At 35.9% G+C, this 14,784-nt stretch overlaps 2 protein-coding genes and 1 pseudogene across 2 annotated transcripts; 1 reads left to right on the forward strand and 2 right to left on the reverse strand.

Moving 5' to 3' along the window:
• Positions 1 to 1,883: 1,883 nt before the first annotated feature.
• LOC113351119 lies at positions 1,884 to 3,318 on the reverse strand (annotated as a pseudogene).
• A 4,002-nt stretch (positions 3,319 to 7,320) lies between these two features.
• On the forward strand, positions 7,321 to 7,971 carry LOC113351120. Its single transcript, XM_026595170.1, has one exon. The coding sequence runs from the start codon at positions 7,321 to 7,323 to the stop codon at positions 7,969 to 7,971; it is 651 nt and encodes a 216-aa protein (XP_026450955.1).
• A 390-nt stretch (positions 7,972 to 8,361) lies between these two features.
• LOC113351121 lies at positions 8,362 to 10,990 on the reverse strand. Its single transcript, XM_026595172.1, has 4 exons — positions 10,904 to 10,990; positions 9,908 to 10,411; positions 9,566 to 9,791; positions 8,362 to 8,831 (listed from the first exon to the last, which is right to left on the reverse strand). Exons 1-4 carry the CDS (start codon positions 10,988 to 10,990, stop codon positions 8,362 to 8,364), a joined length of 1,287 nt encoding a protein of 428 aa, XP_026450957.1.
• Between the last annotated feature and the right edge of the window lie 3,794 nt (positions 10,991 to 14,784).

Genomic DNA, 14,784 nt, shown 5'->3' on the forward strand with positions numbered 1-14,784 from the left:
ATAAAATTCTCTTGGATTTGGTAAATATTGATGTCAAAATTGAAGATGAAGACCAAGCATTTGGTTTGCTTTGTACCTTACTACCATCTTATGATAACTTTGTTGATACCGTAATTTATGGGAAGAATACAATTTCCATGGAAGACGTTAAGGCGACTTTGAACTCTAAGGAGTTACAGAAGACGGGTATTGATGGTAAAGATAATTCGGGAGATGGGTTGTTTGTAAGAGGAAGTGGAAACCAAAAGGGTGGATTTGATAGTAGTAGATCAAAGTCAAGGTCTAAATCTAAATCCGGTAAATTCTATTGCTTTCATTGTAAGGAACGAGGGCATTTCAAGAAGAATTGTCCAAAAAGGAAGAATCTTGAGAAGAATACTAATCAAGGCACCACGGAAAACGTTGAAGTAGAAAGTGATGATGGAACGGTTCTCACAGTTTTATACCGAAAGCTCGGATAATAGGTGGATTCTTGATTCGGGTTGTACTTTTCATATGTATCCTCATAGAGAATGCTTTTATACTTATCAAGCTCGAGAAGGTGGTAAAGTTCTTATGGGAAACAATGTCACTTGTAAAGTGGTGGGTATAGTACAATTCAAATTAAGATGCATGATAGTATTGTGAGGACTTTAACCAAGGTTAGGCATGTTCCGTATTTGAGAGGAAATTTGATTTCTTTGGGTACACTTGATTCAAACGGTTGCAAGTATCAAGGTGAAGGTGGAGTTATTCGTATCTCAAGAGGAACTCTTACAATCATGAAAGGTACAAGAGTTAATGGTCTTTATACACTACAAGGTACTACTGTTACAGGTGATGCAGATGTATATTCTTCAATTTCAGAAGACGACACTACCAAGTTGTGGCATATGAGGTTAGGGCATATGAGTGAGAGGGGGTTGGATGTTTTGAACAAGCAGGGATTGCTTTGTGGTCATAAAACTGGTAAGCTTGATTTCTGCGAACATTGTGTGTTTGAGAAGCAGTGTTGTGTCAAGTTCAGTACAACTATTCATAACACCAAGGGTATTTTGGATTACATTCATTCTGATCTTTGGGGTCCTTCTCGGGTGGAGTCACGTGGTGGTGGTAGATATATGTTGACATTCATTGATGATTTCTCAAGGAAGGTATGGGTATTCATACTTAAACACAAAGATGAAACTTTTTTCAAGTTCAAGCAATGGAAGACTATGGTTGAGAAACAAACCGGATGAAAAATCAATTGCTTGAGGACAAACAATGGTTTGGAATTTGTGGAGGTGAGTTCAATGAGTTCTGCAATGTGCTAAGATAGAGTCGATTCTCCTTTAACCTTTGGTTTCTTCTTCTAAACCAGGTTAACGACTTAAAGACTTCATTGGGATTGTGAAGCCAGACCGATACTACTTTCTCGTAGTTGTGTGATATGATCTTGTTGTTTCTATCGTACAAGTACAATTTTAATAATTGGCTTGAGATTGATATCTCCGGTAGGCAAGATATAAATAAAATCACAAACACTTCGTCTCATCGTTTGTGATTCCACAATATCTTTTTTGCTGCGTCGATTATGATTATTGTGAGGTGATTGATAATACTAGGTTGTTCTTCAGGAATATAAGTCTGGTTTATCAATTGATTCTTGTTCACCTTGATTTATCAAAAGACGGAGCAAGGGATTGTGAAACACCGCACAGTCAAAAAACACCACAACAAATAGGTGTTGCATAAAGGATGAACAAAACCATAATGGAGAAGGCACGGTGCGTGCTCTCCACTGCTGGGTTACCGAGGCCTTTTGGATTAAAACCCCACACCTAACCTCAAGGTGGTCAAGTGGGGACAGTATCGGTGCTATGTGGAGGTGCCCGAAGAGGGTGCGGCGGTCCGTAGGGGTCCTACACATTGTTTGCAACAGGATCGGCGATGTGGTCGTAAAGGTTTTCAATTGGACCCTTTACAGTAACAATATCCTGATCGAAATACCCAAACATCGAGAACATAGCAAGTCTTCCATTCTTGATTTCCTTTACCTTCAATTCAGATAAGGACTCTGGATCATCAGCTAATCTTAGAGGGTCAAAAGATCCACCAGGGTAAAGTTTGTCTAGTCCTTCTCCAAGTGGACCACCACCGACTCTGTATCCTTCAACAAACCCCATTAGCACAACTTGAGTATCCCAGATTACAAGGATGCTTTGGGCATGTACCAAGTTAGGGTTGCCAAGGTAGTCCAAACCACCTTCAGAGAAGATCTGTGAGCCAGCTTTGAACCATACAGCTTCCCCGAAATTGATATCGTTTTTTGAAATAACTTCAGGGAAGACGCAACCTAAGGCACCCAACATAGCCCATCTGCTAGGCTTGTCAATATATGTCCGATATCCGAAATCCGTTTCCGAGTATTCGGGATCCTATAGGATTTTATCCGTTTTATCGGATATCGGATACAGATTATTTATCAGATATTTCTTCCTTAACCTATCGGAATCGGATTAGGCTCTATCCGTTTGGTTAATATCCGATAGAACATGGATTTATTTGTGATTTACCCTAACCATATTTATGATTTATTTGTGATTTACCCTAATATCCGATATCCGATATCCGATATGAAATGTTTGAAAAATTGAACTTAAATTTCAATTATGAACATGTTTTAAAGGATTTTTAACATTTTTTTTCATAACCGGATATTATGGGATAAATATCCGATATCCGATAGCTTAGCCTATCGGAATCGATATCTGATTTTGATATCCTATAGGATATTATCGGATATCGAATGTCCGATAGTGCTTAACCTGTCAAATATCGGATTTCTGAATATCCAACGGATATTCTTCCATTGACAGGCCTACCATCTGCAGTGGATCACTTCGAGATCACGGTTCTTAGCGAATGTCTCTGGGTTAGCAGATAACCCGGCTGTGTCCCAACCATAGTCACCTGGAAATTCACCAGTGAGGTAAGATGGGGTTTGTTCTGAGAATGGTCCCAAGTACTTGGGTCTGTCTGGTCCGTACCTGTTTATTTAAAATCCCGAAAATGAGGTTTTTTCAGATTCTGATTTGAAAATATCAAAATAGTTTAAGACTCTAAAGCTGATTTACATGACATGAAACGAGTTGTAAAATTACCACATGCTTGATTGGATGCTTTTTACGGTACGGCGCATGGAGATACGACCACCTTCGACAATGCCAACTTTGCGAATGAACTCATTTTGCTGCTTCAAAGCAGTTTGACCAGCGAATGCAGACCTTTGGATTGCAGTGGTGGCCATGATTTTTTTGTTTCTTCTTTGTTATGTTTTTTTTCTCTAGAGTATGGAGTGCTGATGAAGTTAAGTAAACAAGTAGATAGGTATTAAATAGAAGAATAAGGAGATTGTGTGGATAGAGAAAATCTACGCATCAGCATATTTCTATCGGAAAATGGGTCATTTGTCTAAATATTTTTAAATCACGGTTCAAATAGACGAATAAAGAATAAAAAATAGTTCGGGTGAAATGGCCAAAAAAAAACATAGTAAGGATCCTAGCTTAAATTTAAAAAATAGCAAGGATGAAACTGGATACATCCTGTGTAAATTAAAAATAAGAAAAAATATTTGAAAATGGGCACGATAAAACTGGTTACATCCTGCCTATTTTTACATTTTTGTCTATTTAAACAGTATCAAAATCTAACTTTCCATTTCACTCAGAAATTATTGCTTTTGGTCTTTTTAACCAATTTTGTGTATTTCTATTGGTTCTCATCTTGATATTTCAATCTGATTTTCTTTGTGGTAAGAGTTGAGAATACTGGCTGCTGTTCTGCCAAATGGATTTTTAGGATTCCGTGGTCGGTCCACTTTGTTTTGGTGGTTCATGTCACTCATAAGATAACTCTTGTCAAATTGTAAAAATATATAAGTGGTGATGTACTCTTTACATATCACTTTCATCTCGCGAGTTGATGATAGACGGCTGAGATTTACTTAAACTACACTTGAAACTGTTCAGGCACCCATACCTTCACAGTGAATAGAAGTTAGCTATAGGGAGAAAGTTTGGTTCACATCTAAATTGAAGTGAATGGAAGTGACAGTGACTATCATTTTATGGTGCTCATCAACATTATCGTTTTTTTTTTCTTTTTAAGAAATGACAATTCCTGTTGTATTTATTTTTTATGCTCAGTTTGTATGAGCTGAATGGCCATTTATTCCTTTTTGATTCTCATCCCTCTTCCTGCTAAAGGGCTGGGAATGAACAGATGACAACTCCTTTTAATTCCTTGTGAACTGTTCTAAATAGATTGCGCTCCCAAGTCCTTCTATGCTTAATTGTCCACCCATATTTGGAGTTTACCTGCCATAGCAAGATTTCTAGCTCCGCCCCGCGATACTAAGGCTCCTCCAAAGTGAGACATATAGTGCTCGATACTTAATATGGTGAGTCATGGTGAAAGGGCTTATCCATGTTAATGTATGTGTAGCTCGCGCTGGAATATGTATCCTACACGGATATGATTACTTTAGATTTAGACAAATGCTTTTTATATTTTGGACGATTGTACATGTGTGTACTAACAACTAACTACTCTACCGATACTCATACTTAACATTTGCCAAGAATCTCTTCAGACCATTATCCCATCTTGGTTTCTCTCAGTGCTGGGATTGAAAATATCCAGAGACCCTTCCACTTTTTGTCGAATTGATCACAAGATGCTACCTGCAAAACAGTAATTGAACAAGCTTGGTTAAGCTGTGTAAGAGGATCAAACCTTACCAGCTTAAACAAAAACTAAATATAGCAAAGAAAAAACTCAAACTTTGGAATAAAGTTTCTTTTGGAAACATTACATATTCCATAAGAGATACCAAGGTAGCCATTAATCTGGCACAGGAAAATGATCCTACTAACACCGCTGTTTTATCTGAACTAAAAGATAAAATGACATATCTGTACTCTCTTGAGGAAATACTATGGAAAGATAAATCAAGGGAACTTTGGCTGAGTGAAGGTGACGATAATAAACCTTATTTTCACAAAGCTACTATGTTTCGTAGGAAAATAAATAATATAGATTGGATTAAAGATTCAAATGGAAATTGGTTAACTACAAGAGAAGCTATTGGAACTGAATTCATATCATACTTTCAAGATCTATATAAAACTTCAAATTCTGAGGGACAAGATGAATTTATAGACTCTCTGACATCAAAGGTCACTGATGAAGATAATGTTTTTCTCTCATCCCCTATCTCAGATGATGAAATTAAAACAGCTGCATTTCAAATGGGAGCAAAAAAAGCTCCGGGACCTGATGGATATACATGACATTATTATCAAGTATATTGGGATGTAGTAGGTGAATCTGTTTGTTAAATGGTCAAGCATTTTTTCCAAACATGACACTTACTTACACAATTCAATCATACTAATATCTGTCTCATTCCTAAAACTAATATGGCTGAATATGTTGACCAGTTCAGGCCAATAGGCCTGTGTAATTTTGCTTACAAGGTGGTCTCAAAAACTTTGGCTAACAGGATGAAGCCTCTGATGGATAAAATCATTTCTCCCCATCAGAGTGCTTTTGTCCCTAAAAGACAAATTGCGGATAATGTCTTAATGGCACATGAGGTGATTCACTGCATTAAGAAAAAAAACAAACGAAAAGTAGGATGAGCAGCCATAAAATTGGACATGTCAAAGGCTTATGATAGACTTGAATGGTCCTTCTTGGCCAAAGCTATGTCTAAACTTGATTTTCTCAAAGATGTATAAGTCTAATCATGAATTTCCTGAATACTGTCTCCTATTCTATTTTATTGAATGGAAGTCCAACATAAAGCCAGAAAGAGGATTAAGGCAAGGGGTTCCAATCTCCCCTTACCTACATATTATTTGCACTGAGGCGCTTTCAGCCTATATCTCTAAACTTGAGAAAACAAACCTGATCCATGGAATAAAGATTGTAAGAGTAGCTCCTCCAATTAGCCACCTATTATTTGCTGATGATAGCTTCATCTTCACTAAGGCTACAATATCTGAATTTCATGCTACTAAAGAGTACTTGCACAAATACTGCAAAGCAAGTGGGCAAGAGATCAATTTTCGTAAATATGGTTTATTGTTAAGTAAAAATGTACACCCAAGACACAAAAGATTATTGGCAAGAATACTGGGAATCTCTAATTTACATCTTGGGGAAATATATTTAGGAGTACCAATCAATATTCTCAAATCTAAAACTCAAACTCATCTTTCTCTTCTCACTGCCATTGAGAAAAGAGCAAGTAGTTGGCTTACTCATTTACTTTCACAAGCAGCAAGGACAACTTTAGTTAAACATGTGGGGCAAGCAATGCTCATGTATCAGATGGCTAATTTTCTAATACCTAAAACTCTATGTCACAAAATTAATTCTCACCTTATGAGATATTGGTGGGGAGAGGATCCAAAGTCATATAAAAGGAAAATTCATCTTTTGGCTCGGGAAAACATCTGCAAAACAAAAAAGGAAAGGGGGTTAGGCTTCAGAAATAGTGAAATAAATAATCTTGACGTGATGGCAAGAAGTGTTTGGAGACTTGTGTAGAATCCAAACTATCTATGGGAAAGAATCCTTAAAGCAAAATATTATGATACATCTGATATTTTACATGCTAAATGCCCAGATTCTGCTTCTTGGGCATGGAAATGTATTTACAAGACAATGGAAAAAATTAAGCCATTCATTTATTGGGTTGTAGGAGAAGGAAATTTTATAAATCCTTGGTGTGACAACTGGATACCTTCTAAAGGAGTTGCTACACCTAAAGAGAACACTGCCCCTGATACTAATCTTAAAGTGTCTGATCTCATTAACCAACAGACTAGAACATGGGATCCAGTAAAAATTCGAGAAGTATTTAATCAATCTTCTGTAGAGAAGATTGAAGCTATTTCATTAACCATCATGCCTAGAGATAGAAGAATATGGGTAAATGCAAAATATGGTAGATTCTCTACTAAAATTGCATATCATCGTCTCTCATTAAGGGAGGACAATATGAATAGTGATTAATGGCTCAAATTGTTGGCAGTCAAATTACCAGCAAGAATAAAACTCTTTATGTGGAAGGCATTGAAAGGTGCCTTACCAGTAAAACTAATTTTGAATCAGAAAATGAATATTTCAGAATTTACCTGCCCTAGATGCAAAGTGAAAGAAGAAACAATTATGCACTCACTAATCACATGCTCCAAAATTCATACAATTTGGTCCCAAGTAAATGTGATAAATCAAAATTTTCGAGACTTTACTGTAATCGAGTGGGTAAGATATTGGTTACAGATGAATCCTTTTAGGGATGATTCCATTAGAGATGAATCATTCCCGAAAATTGCTTGCATGATGTGGGCAGTCTGGAACAGCAGAAACTCGTTTGTTCATGAAGGAAAAGTTGAAAAACCAACATCAATTTTGGCAGAAGCAAAGGCGATGTTACCAATACAGCACAACCAATCACATCTTCTGAAGATTTCTATCATCACCCAAACAACTGAGATCTCTGCTTGGATACCTCCGCCTTTAGATTGGATTAAAATCAATTGTGATCGGGCTTGGGATCTATGTTCAGTGAATGGAGGAGGGATGTTCGTCATTAGAGATTCTACACACCAATTCATTCTGGCAGAGGCAATTTATTCTTCTCGTGAATCTGCAGAGGAGGCAAAGATAAGAACGATCAAAGAAGCAATGAAGAAATCTTGGGAGAGAAAATATCAACAACTGGTGATTGAGGGTGACGCAGAAGGAGTTATACAGAGGATTAATCAAAGGGATTTTTGCGGAAACCTAAGAACCCAAGCAGTGTTATCTGATATTGAATTTCTAATCTCTAAATTTAAGAAAATTCTCTTAACTTTTGTTAACCGCATTTACAATAGAGTTGCCCACCGTGTAGCCCAATGGGCAAAAAAGAACCACACATGTATAGCTTAGTCTACACCTCCGGTTTGGCTTATGCCATCACTAAGGGTCTGTTTGGCAGCTTGGAAACCCAACAACATATCCTAAGTAGAGATATCAGTTATCTAACTAGGAATTGGTTAACTTGAATTATGTTTGTCTCAAATTTTATCTTATCCCAGATTAACATAGAAGTTGTTTGGTTAACATCTCAATCACCCAACAGAAATCATAAGTATAACTTGAATCATGTTTGTTTCGCTCTCGAATTTAAACAACAACATGCAAATAACAGTATCCAAGTCTAAACTCATCCAATTTAAACAACAATATGCAAATAACAGTATCCAAGTCTAACTCATCCAATTTAAACAACAATATGCAAATAACAGTATCGAAGTCTAACTCAACAGTATGCAAACATTAGCCGCGGCGGCGACACTGATAATCATTCCACATTGCATCTGCGATTGAAGTTCGAAGTTCTGAAGCTACTTCTCGTTGTCTATTTCTCCCAAGTGTAGGGCATTCACTGTCTTGTTGCATTCTTGGATCGGTTTCTAGTAGGTTTTGTAAGTTCTCATCATCGAAAATCAAGTCATTAATGCACTCTCCGCGGATGTGGTTATGAAGGATGCAACATGCAAATACAATTTTCACTTGTGATTCGAATGGATATTGAGGCTGCAGTTGCAAAATAGTGAAGCGTCTTTTAAGTATACCGATAGCACGTTCAATTGCATTCCGTAACGATGCATGTCGGAGATTGAATAATTCCTTTGCACATTTTGGACGATTTCCACCAAATTCCTTCAAGTGATAACGGACACCACGATATGGAGTAATAAACTGCGGCATATTGGCGAATCCTGCATCAGCGAGATAAAATTTACCTGTACAAACAAAAAAAGGCTAAGTTATCAATCAAGCTCTCCGTGGATATAACATAAATGTGATTATAGACTCTACTGCATATAGGATCTTCTTCCCCATTCTAAAATGAAGTACAAACATTGTACAATTTTCCCTGCAACAGTAGGAATAGGAATGGCAGCTATTGCAATGCAGTGCTAAAACCAACAGTAACTACCAAAACCAAAACCCTTGTTACTGCCCGTATTTTACTCGTTTAACATTTGGAAGACCACTGAACTGAGAGACACCCATGAGTTATTAGCTCTTTTCTGAGAGCCACCCGTGAGTATCAATGAAATGGATTCACAGATGAGATTAAGTGGGTCTCGGAAGACCACTGAACTGAGACATGGGAAGTGTAAAAAAACAGACAAATAGTTCCCAATAATCATTAAAATGTCATGCTCACAGATGAGATTAAATATCATGCTCTAGGAATAATCATTAAAAAAAACAGACAAATAGTTCACAGATGAGATTAAATGTCATGCTCTAGGAATTCCAAACACATAATTCAACTGGAGGGTTTCTTTGATAGTAAATGATGAATTGAACAAATGATGAAAAATACAGCATGATCAGCATGCCTATCTATCTAATTAAAAAGTAGTTGTCTACCTGAGCTTCCCGTTAAAAAGATGTCAAAGCTAGAAACATGGGTTGGCAATAGTATTTGGAAGTACAATGAAAAATATATGATAGCACGTTATACCTTCGGGCACAATTAATCTATCGCATCTTGTTAGAGCTGAATCTAGTATGCGTGAATCAGCAGCCGAGCCTTCCCAACCAGCTAGAACATACTGAAATTGTAAGTCAAAGGAACAAGCTACTAAAACATTTTGCGAAATGAACCCTTTTCTGCACCAAAAAGGGACTTGTTCGTCGAGACCAACCATTGCTGGTATTTGTGTTCCATCAATGGCTCCTATACAATCCTATAATGAAAAGAATACGAGTAAAAAGTAGTTGGTTGTGGATACAAACATATTTATATATACAACAAAAACTAATTGAGTTTATGTGATAAAGCTTGGTTGAAGATATGCAATACCTTGAAGTATGGATAAAATCTTGGGTTTTCTAAGATTTCAGTGGGGGTATCAGGCCCTGCTGGTACAAGAAAATCATCTGCCAATGCAACAATAGCATCCAAGACTGCATTAAAATGTCTACTAATTGTCTCACCTGAATGCTGAAAACGCTCTTGAAGTATCCTGTTACGTTCATTATGTCCAACAGCAAGCATAAAAATTGCTACTTTTTCTTCAACACGAACTCCATTACTATGACGAAGTAACTCCTTTTCTTTCAACATATCACATAATCTTAAGAAAACATGTTTTTCCATACGAAAACTATCCTGACATCGTGCATCATGACCATTTAAGACTTCATCTACATGAGCTTCACCACTAAGAATTGAATCATGGAATATTGTTTTCTCCACAAAATATTGGTAATAAACATCAATTAGTGTTGTTGTGGCTGCTGTTACAACTACTACCAAATCTTCTTCATCGTCAGAACTTGCCATATTACGATATCTTATATGTACCTACCAACAGAAAGAATATAGAAGATTAAAAATCATTATATCAATAGAAAACACACAGAAAATTAAAAATCAACATGGAAACTTTAAAAATAAAAACATTTCAATTTAATTCATAAAGCAGGAACATAGTTCATAAAAAATGAAAGGAAAACTACTATTACAGTACCATAACAACACTAAACTTAAACATTAACCAAATTAAATCTCTGACACAAACTACTAAATGAAAAGAAACTTAAACATAACCTAGTAATTCGAAATCCCTGAGAATACTATGTGGCCAAACTTCACCCTATGAGACACCTAGTCACTTAAATTGGAAGGATAATATGCGGGAATATTGAGCTTCGATAACAACCGCTGTCGTTTCCTGTTCCCAATCAATGCAATGAAAATCTTAGCTTTCTTTTCATCTTACAATAAATCTAGCGCCTGCACAAAAGTATCATCATCCAAATTTGGTACATCCTCGAGTGCGGACACTAAACTTGCCTCTAAAGATGATGAAATTTTGTTTTCTTCTTTCTTAGTCGCAACATTTTTCACAGCCGCTGACATTACCTGAATTGCATCTACCATTCCTTCTCTGTACTCTTTTTGGTCTTTCTAAAAGGACGTGAATTCAGACCTGTTGAAGCTCGAGCCCTTTTTTGAGTGTCAGATGTACGCAAGTCCTCATCCTTATATTTATATCCATTCTCATTATGTTCTTGAGGGGTATCTGGAGATTGCGTGTTATCTAAATTTTCATTATCATGGTCATCATCATCTTGCACAGTATTGTCATTCCTACAACGGCTATACCTTCCATTGGCCCTATTATCCCAAATATAATAGCTAACTCATCAAAGTGAGCAAGGGTCTTTGTCCTCCAGCATTTGACATCAGGATGCTTCTGCAAGTGGAATTATAAAATTTTCCTATTAGCATATCTTCTAAATAAAAAACGAAAATCAAAATTCATTCAATTGTTAAATAATAACATAAATTACAAACCTTGATATAATCATCCCATACAACATCATCAGCAATCACAATTTCTCGCGACTGATCCCATCCAAATCCACTTTGATCTCTAAGAGTACTCACAGCAACATAGTTCTTCTTCAAAGTTTTCATACGATTTTTCAACACATCCTTGGTAAAAGAAGAACCAAAACTCTGCTTGAAATTATCAACAAAGTGTGTCCAAGCATATTTGCTGAATTGACCATCGAGTAGTTGTCCTTTCTGTACTTGGTCTTCCATTAGACCTATGAACAGTCTATCCATGGGAGGAGTCCAAGTTGTCCTTCCAGTTTGGGGGTTGGATGATTGATCACTCTCCATATTCTATAATCAACTGAATATTTAAGCTATTGCTAAACAAACTTTTCAGGAAACTTGGCCACACAACAAAGCTTAACCCTTTGAACTTGGGAAGCTAGTAATTACTCAAACAAAGCTTGTCATAAACAAAATGAATTACCTACTGATTCAATCAAATCTACTAATGAGAATAAAAACCAGTAACATGCAATTGATAAAAACAAAAGAAAACATATGTAGTAATGAGAAGAAAAACCACTATCAACAGAAAAACCAAATCATTAATCTATGAAGATGATACCAGCAACATGCAATTGAAAAAAACAAAAGACAACATACACAATAATAAGAAGATGGATAAATATTCATGCATCAACAAAGATGATAAGAAAAAGAAAGAGGATGAATATGGTACCAGTAACTTGCAATTGATTCCTAGCAGATATGATATGAAAACCCTCTGTAAAAAAACAAATTGAATCAGATCTTATAGCAACTTGCAAATCAGATTTGCATGATAAGAAATTGAATCATAGAAATTACTAGGATGAATTGAATCATAGAAATTGAATAAGATGTAAAAAATTACCTACTAATTTAATCAAATTTAAAAAATTCCTTTCCCAAATTTAAGTCATACCAACCACTATCAACAGACAACCTAAATCATTAATCTGATTACGATGATACCACCAACATGCAATTGATAAAAACAAAAGAAAACATATGTAGTAGTAATGAGAAGAAAGAAAGAGGATGAAGATGATACCAATAACTTGCAATTGATCTGTTGCAGATTTGATATGAAAGCGCTCTGTAAAGAAAAACCAAATCAGATTTGTAATAAACTGAATCGTATTACTGGAAACAATATTTGGCACAAGCAGAGTTTTGGTTCAGTATATATCAGATTTTTGTGAGAAGAAAAGAGAATACCTTGTGCCAATTTGTGGAAACAATATTTGCATCAGTATATATAGGGAAGAAATTGGAAAATTCTGGTATGAAAAACCCTATCGTGGGTTTAGTAATGGTGATACATGTATCATGGATTCGTGGGAATGGTAATGGGATTGTGGAGTTCTATCCTTGGCGAGGAAATTGGAAAAACAGGTATCTGAGAGAATACCTTAATCACACCTTTTTAGCATACAAAAATCACGGTGGATTTTCTTATTCTTATCACAAGTTGGGAATTGAGGGAAGACAAACACGATATAACTGTTTTATCTAGATAACCCATCCTAAGATAAGGATATCCAAGCGGCCAAACACGACCTAAATGCTGACCATAGTCCTAACACAAATGTAATGGGGGTTTGGGGCGTTTCCGATTTGCTTATAAAAAAAGAAAAAAAAAAACTACTCTACCGATATATTGAGGAATAGCGCAAAATGTATTCTCATATTGCGGATAAATATGATGATAAAGTAATAAAGCGCTAGGAGTTTCATATAGACCCCACATATTTTTCTTAGTATGAGCTATGCATTAAGACCCATGCATGCGAAGACATTCTTAGGCTTTGCTCTCTCATATAAGTTTTTGTAGCATTTTATATTTTTTGGATTTCGTTTAATTCAAAGATATTCTAGATGGATATAGGATAACTCTTGAAAGTTGAAATTTAAGCCATCTCTGATATTTGTTAGACCTGCTGCAAGAAAAGCATCGATATATCAAAAGAAACAAAGAACCCAAGATGGGGACTTAGTACTCTAAAAACTCGAGGTAAATACGAGCCTAGAATTCAATTGAGCTCCAATTTTTTTCAAATTAGAATCATGTCCATATGCTTATGTTGATCCAGTCCTGCAGTCTTTAGATTCAAACTAGAGGAAACAACCATTAATGTCATTGAGTTAACATCTTCCCAACTCAATTCGCGAGAATTTTTTTTTTTTTTTTTATTGGAAGAGAGATTTCGAGGCTAGATAATTAAGAAAAAATGTTACACGTACTTTCTTCTATACATGCACAAATATTTCCAGATTGACTAAAAAAACGTGAAGATCGGGTTACAGGCGGCTGGTCTCTCCAATCCCAACGTTATGTGCCAAAAGAAATCCCTCCTAGATGCTATTGTGGGTGGCCATGAAAGATTAAATAAATAATAAAAATAAGAATGTTTTCTCCCGGGAAACTTGAAGAAGAAAAATAAATAAATGAAGAACTGAGACAAACCACTGGTATTGGTATTTAAATTCAAGCAAACTGCCGTCTGAAAAGTTTGAATAGAAGTTTGTACAAACCGATATCTTATGGGTAGTTAATGACACAGGACTCAAGAGATAAATAAACTTGTTATAAAGCTCTAGGTGGCTGACCGGCCGACCGACCGACTTTGGGGTCTATTTTTAGAAATACTTTTCTGTTTCTCATACAGTATTTGTTTTCCTAATCCATGTAAAACTCTTTGACATTGTTTATCATAAATGGAGGCTTTAAGGCTTCAATCATCTTAATTATTATTCTCTACAATACCATCAGAAGCAAAAATAAAATGAATTAAAATGACAAAGTAGTGGATTCAATTTCGTTGTAGAAGAAGAAGATACCTTCTCGTTGTCTTTTCTTAGTGAAAATCATTCCGAGGAAGATAAATACGATAGTTATATGATACAGGTGTATCCGTACTTCTTTAGGGAAGTTAGTTTACCTCAATCTAAGTTGAGGGAATAATCCTATTTTAGACAGAATTCCTAGTTAGGGAAGAATTTTGTTTTAGGCAATACTCTTAGTTTAGGAAATATATTACTAATAGAAGTCTTTGGTCGGCTGAGTACGATGAAGGCTATAAATAAGGGCTTTGGCTAATATCTAAGGACATATACTAGGCACAGAAAACCTATGAGAAGCTTGGAACAATACTTGTGCAAGCTAGCAAACAGTTTAAGGTTGATCCACTGTTTAGAGAGATTGTGAGCGTAACAAAGAGAGAATTGTAATTGTTTTCTTATTCATAATCTAGAGAAGATATTTTTCTTCGAATTACTACTTGTCTGTTCTCTAACTTTCTCGTCTATTATTATTCTGAATTCCGCATTTATAGTAATAGCTTCCA

The sequence above is a fragment of the Papaver somniferum genome, chromosome 2 (assembly GCF_003573695.1).
Source record: "Papaver somniferum cultivar HN1 chromosome 2, ASM357369v1, whole genome shotgun sequence".
NCBI lineage: Eukaryota > Viridiplantae > Streptophyta > Magnoliopsida > Ranunculales > Papaveraceae > Papaver > Papaver somniferum.

Bases quoted from the DNA above. Each gene is read 5' to 3' on its own strand.
- LOC113351121 (XM_026595172.1), bottom strand. From the start codon at position 10,990: ATGGTAGATGCAATTCAGGTAATGTCAGCGGCTGTGAAAAATGTTGCG. The intron at 10,412-10,903 runs GCAAGTTTAGTG...TTCTGTTGGTAG, and splicing joins AAATTTCATCATCTTTAGAG to GTACATATAAGATATCGTAA. The intron at 9,792-9,907 runs GTATTGCATATC...TTTTCATTATAG, and splicing joins GATTTTATCCATACTTCAAG to GATTGTATAGGAGCCATTGA.
- LOC113351120 (XM_026595170.1), top strand. From the start codon at position 7,321: ATGAATCCTTTTAGGGATGATTCCATTAGAGATGAATCATTCCCGAAA.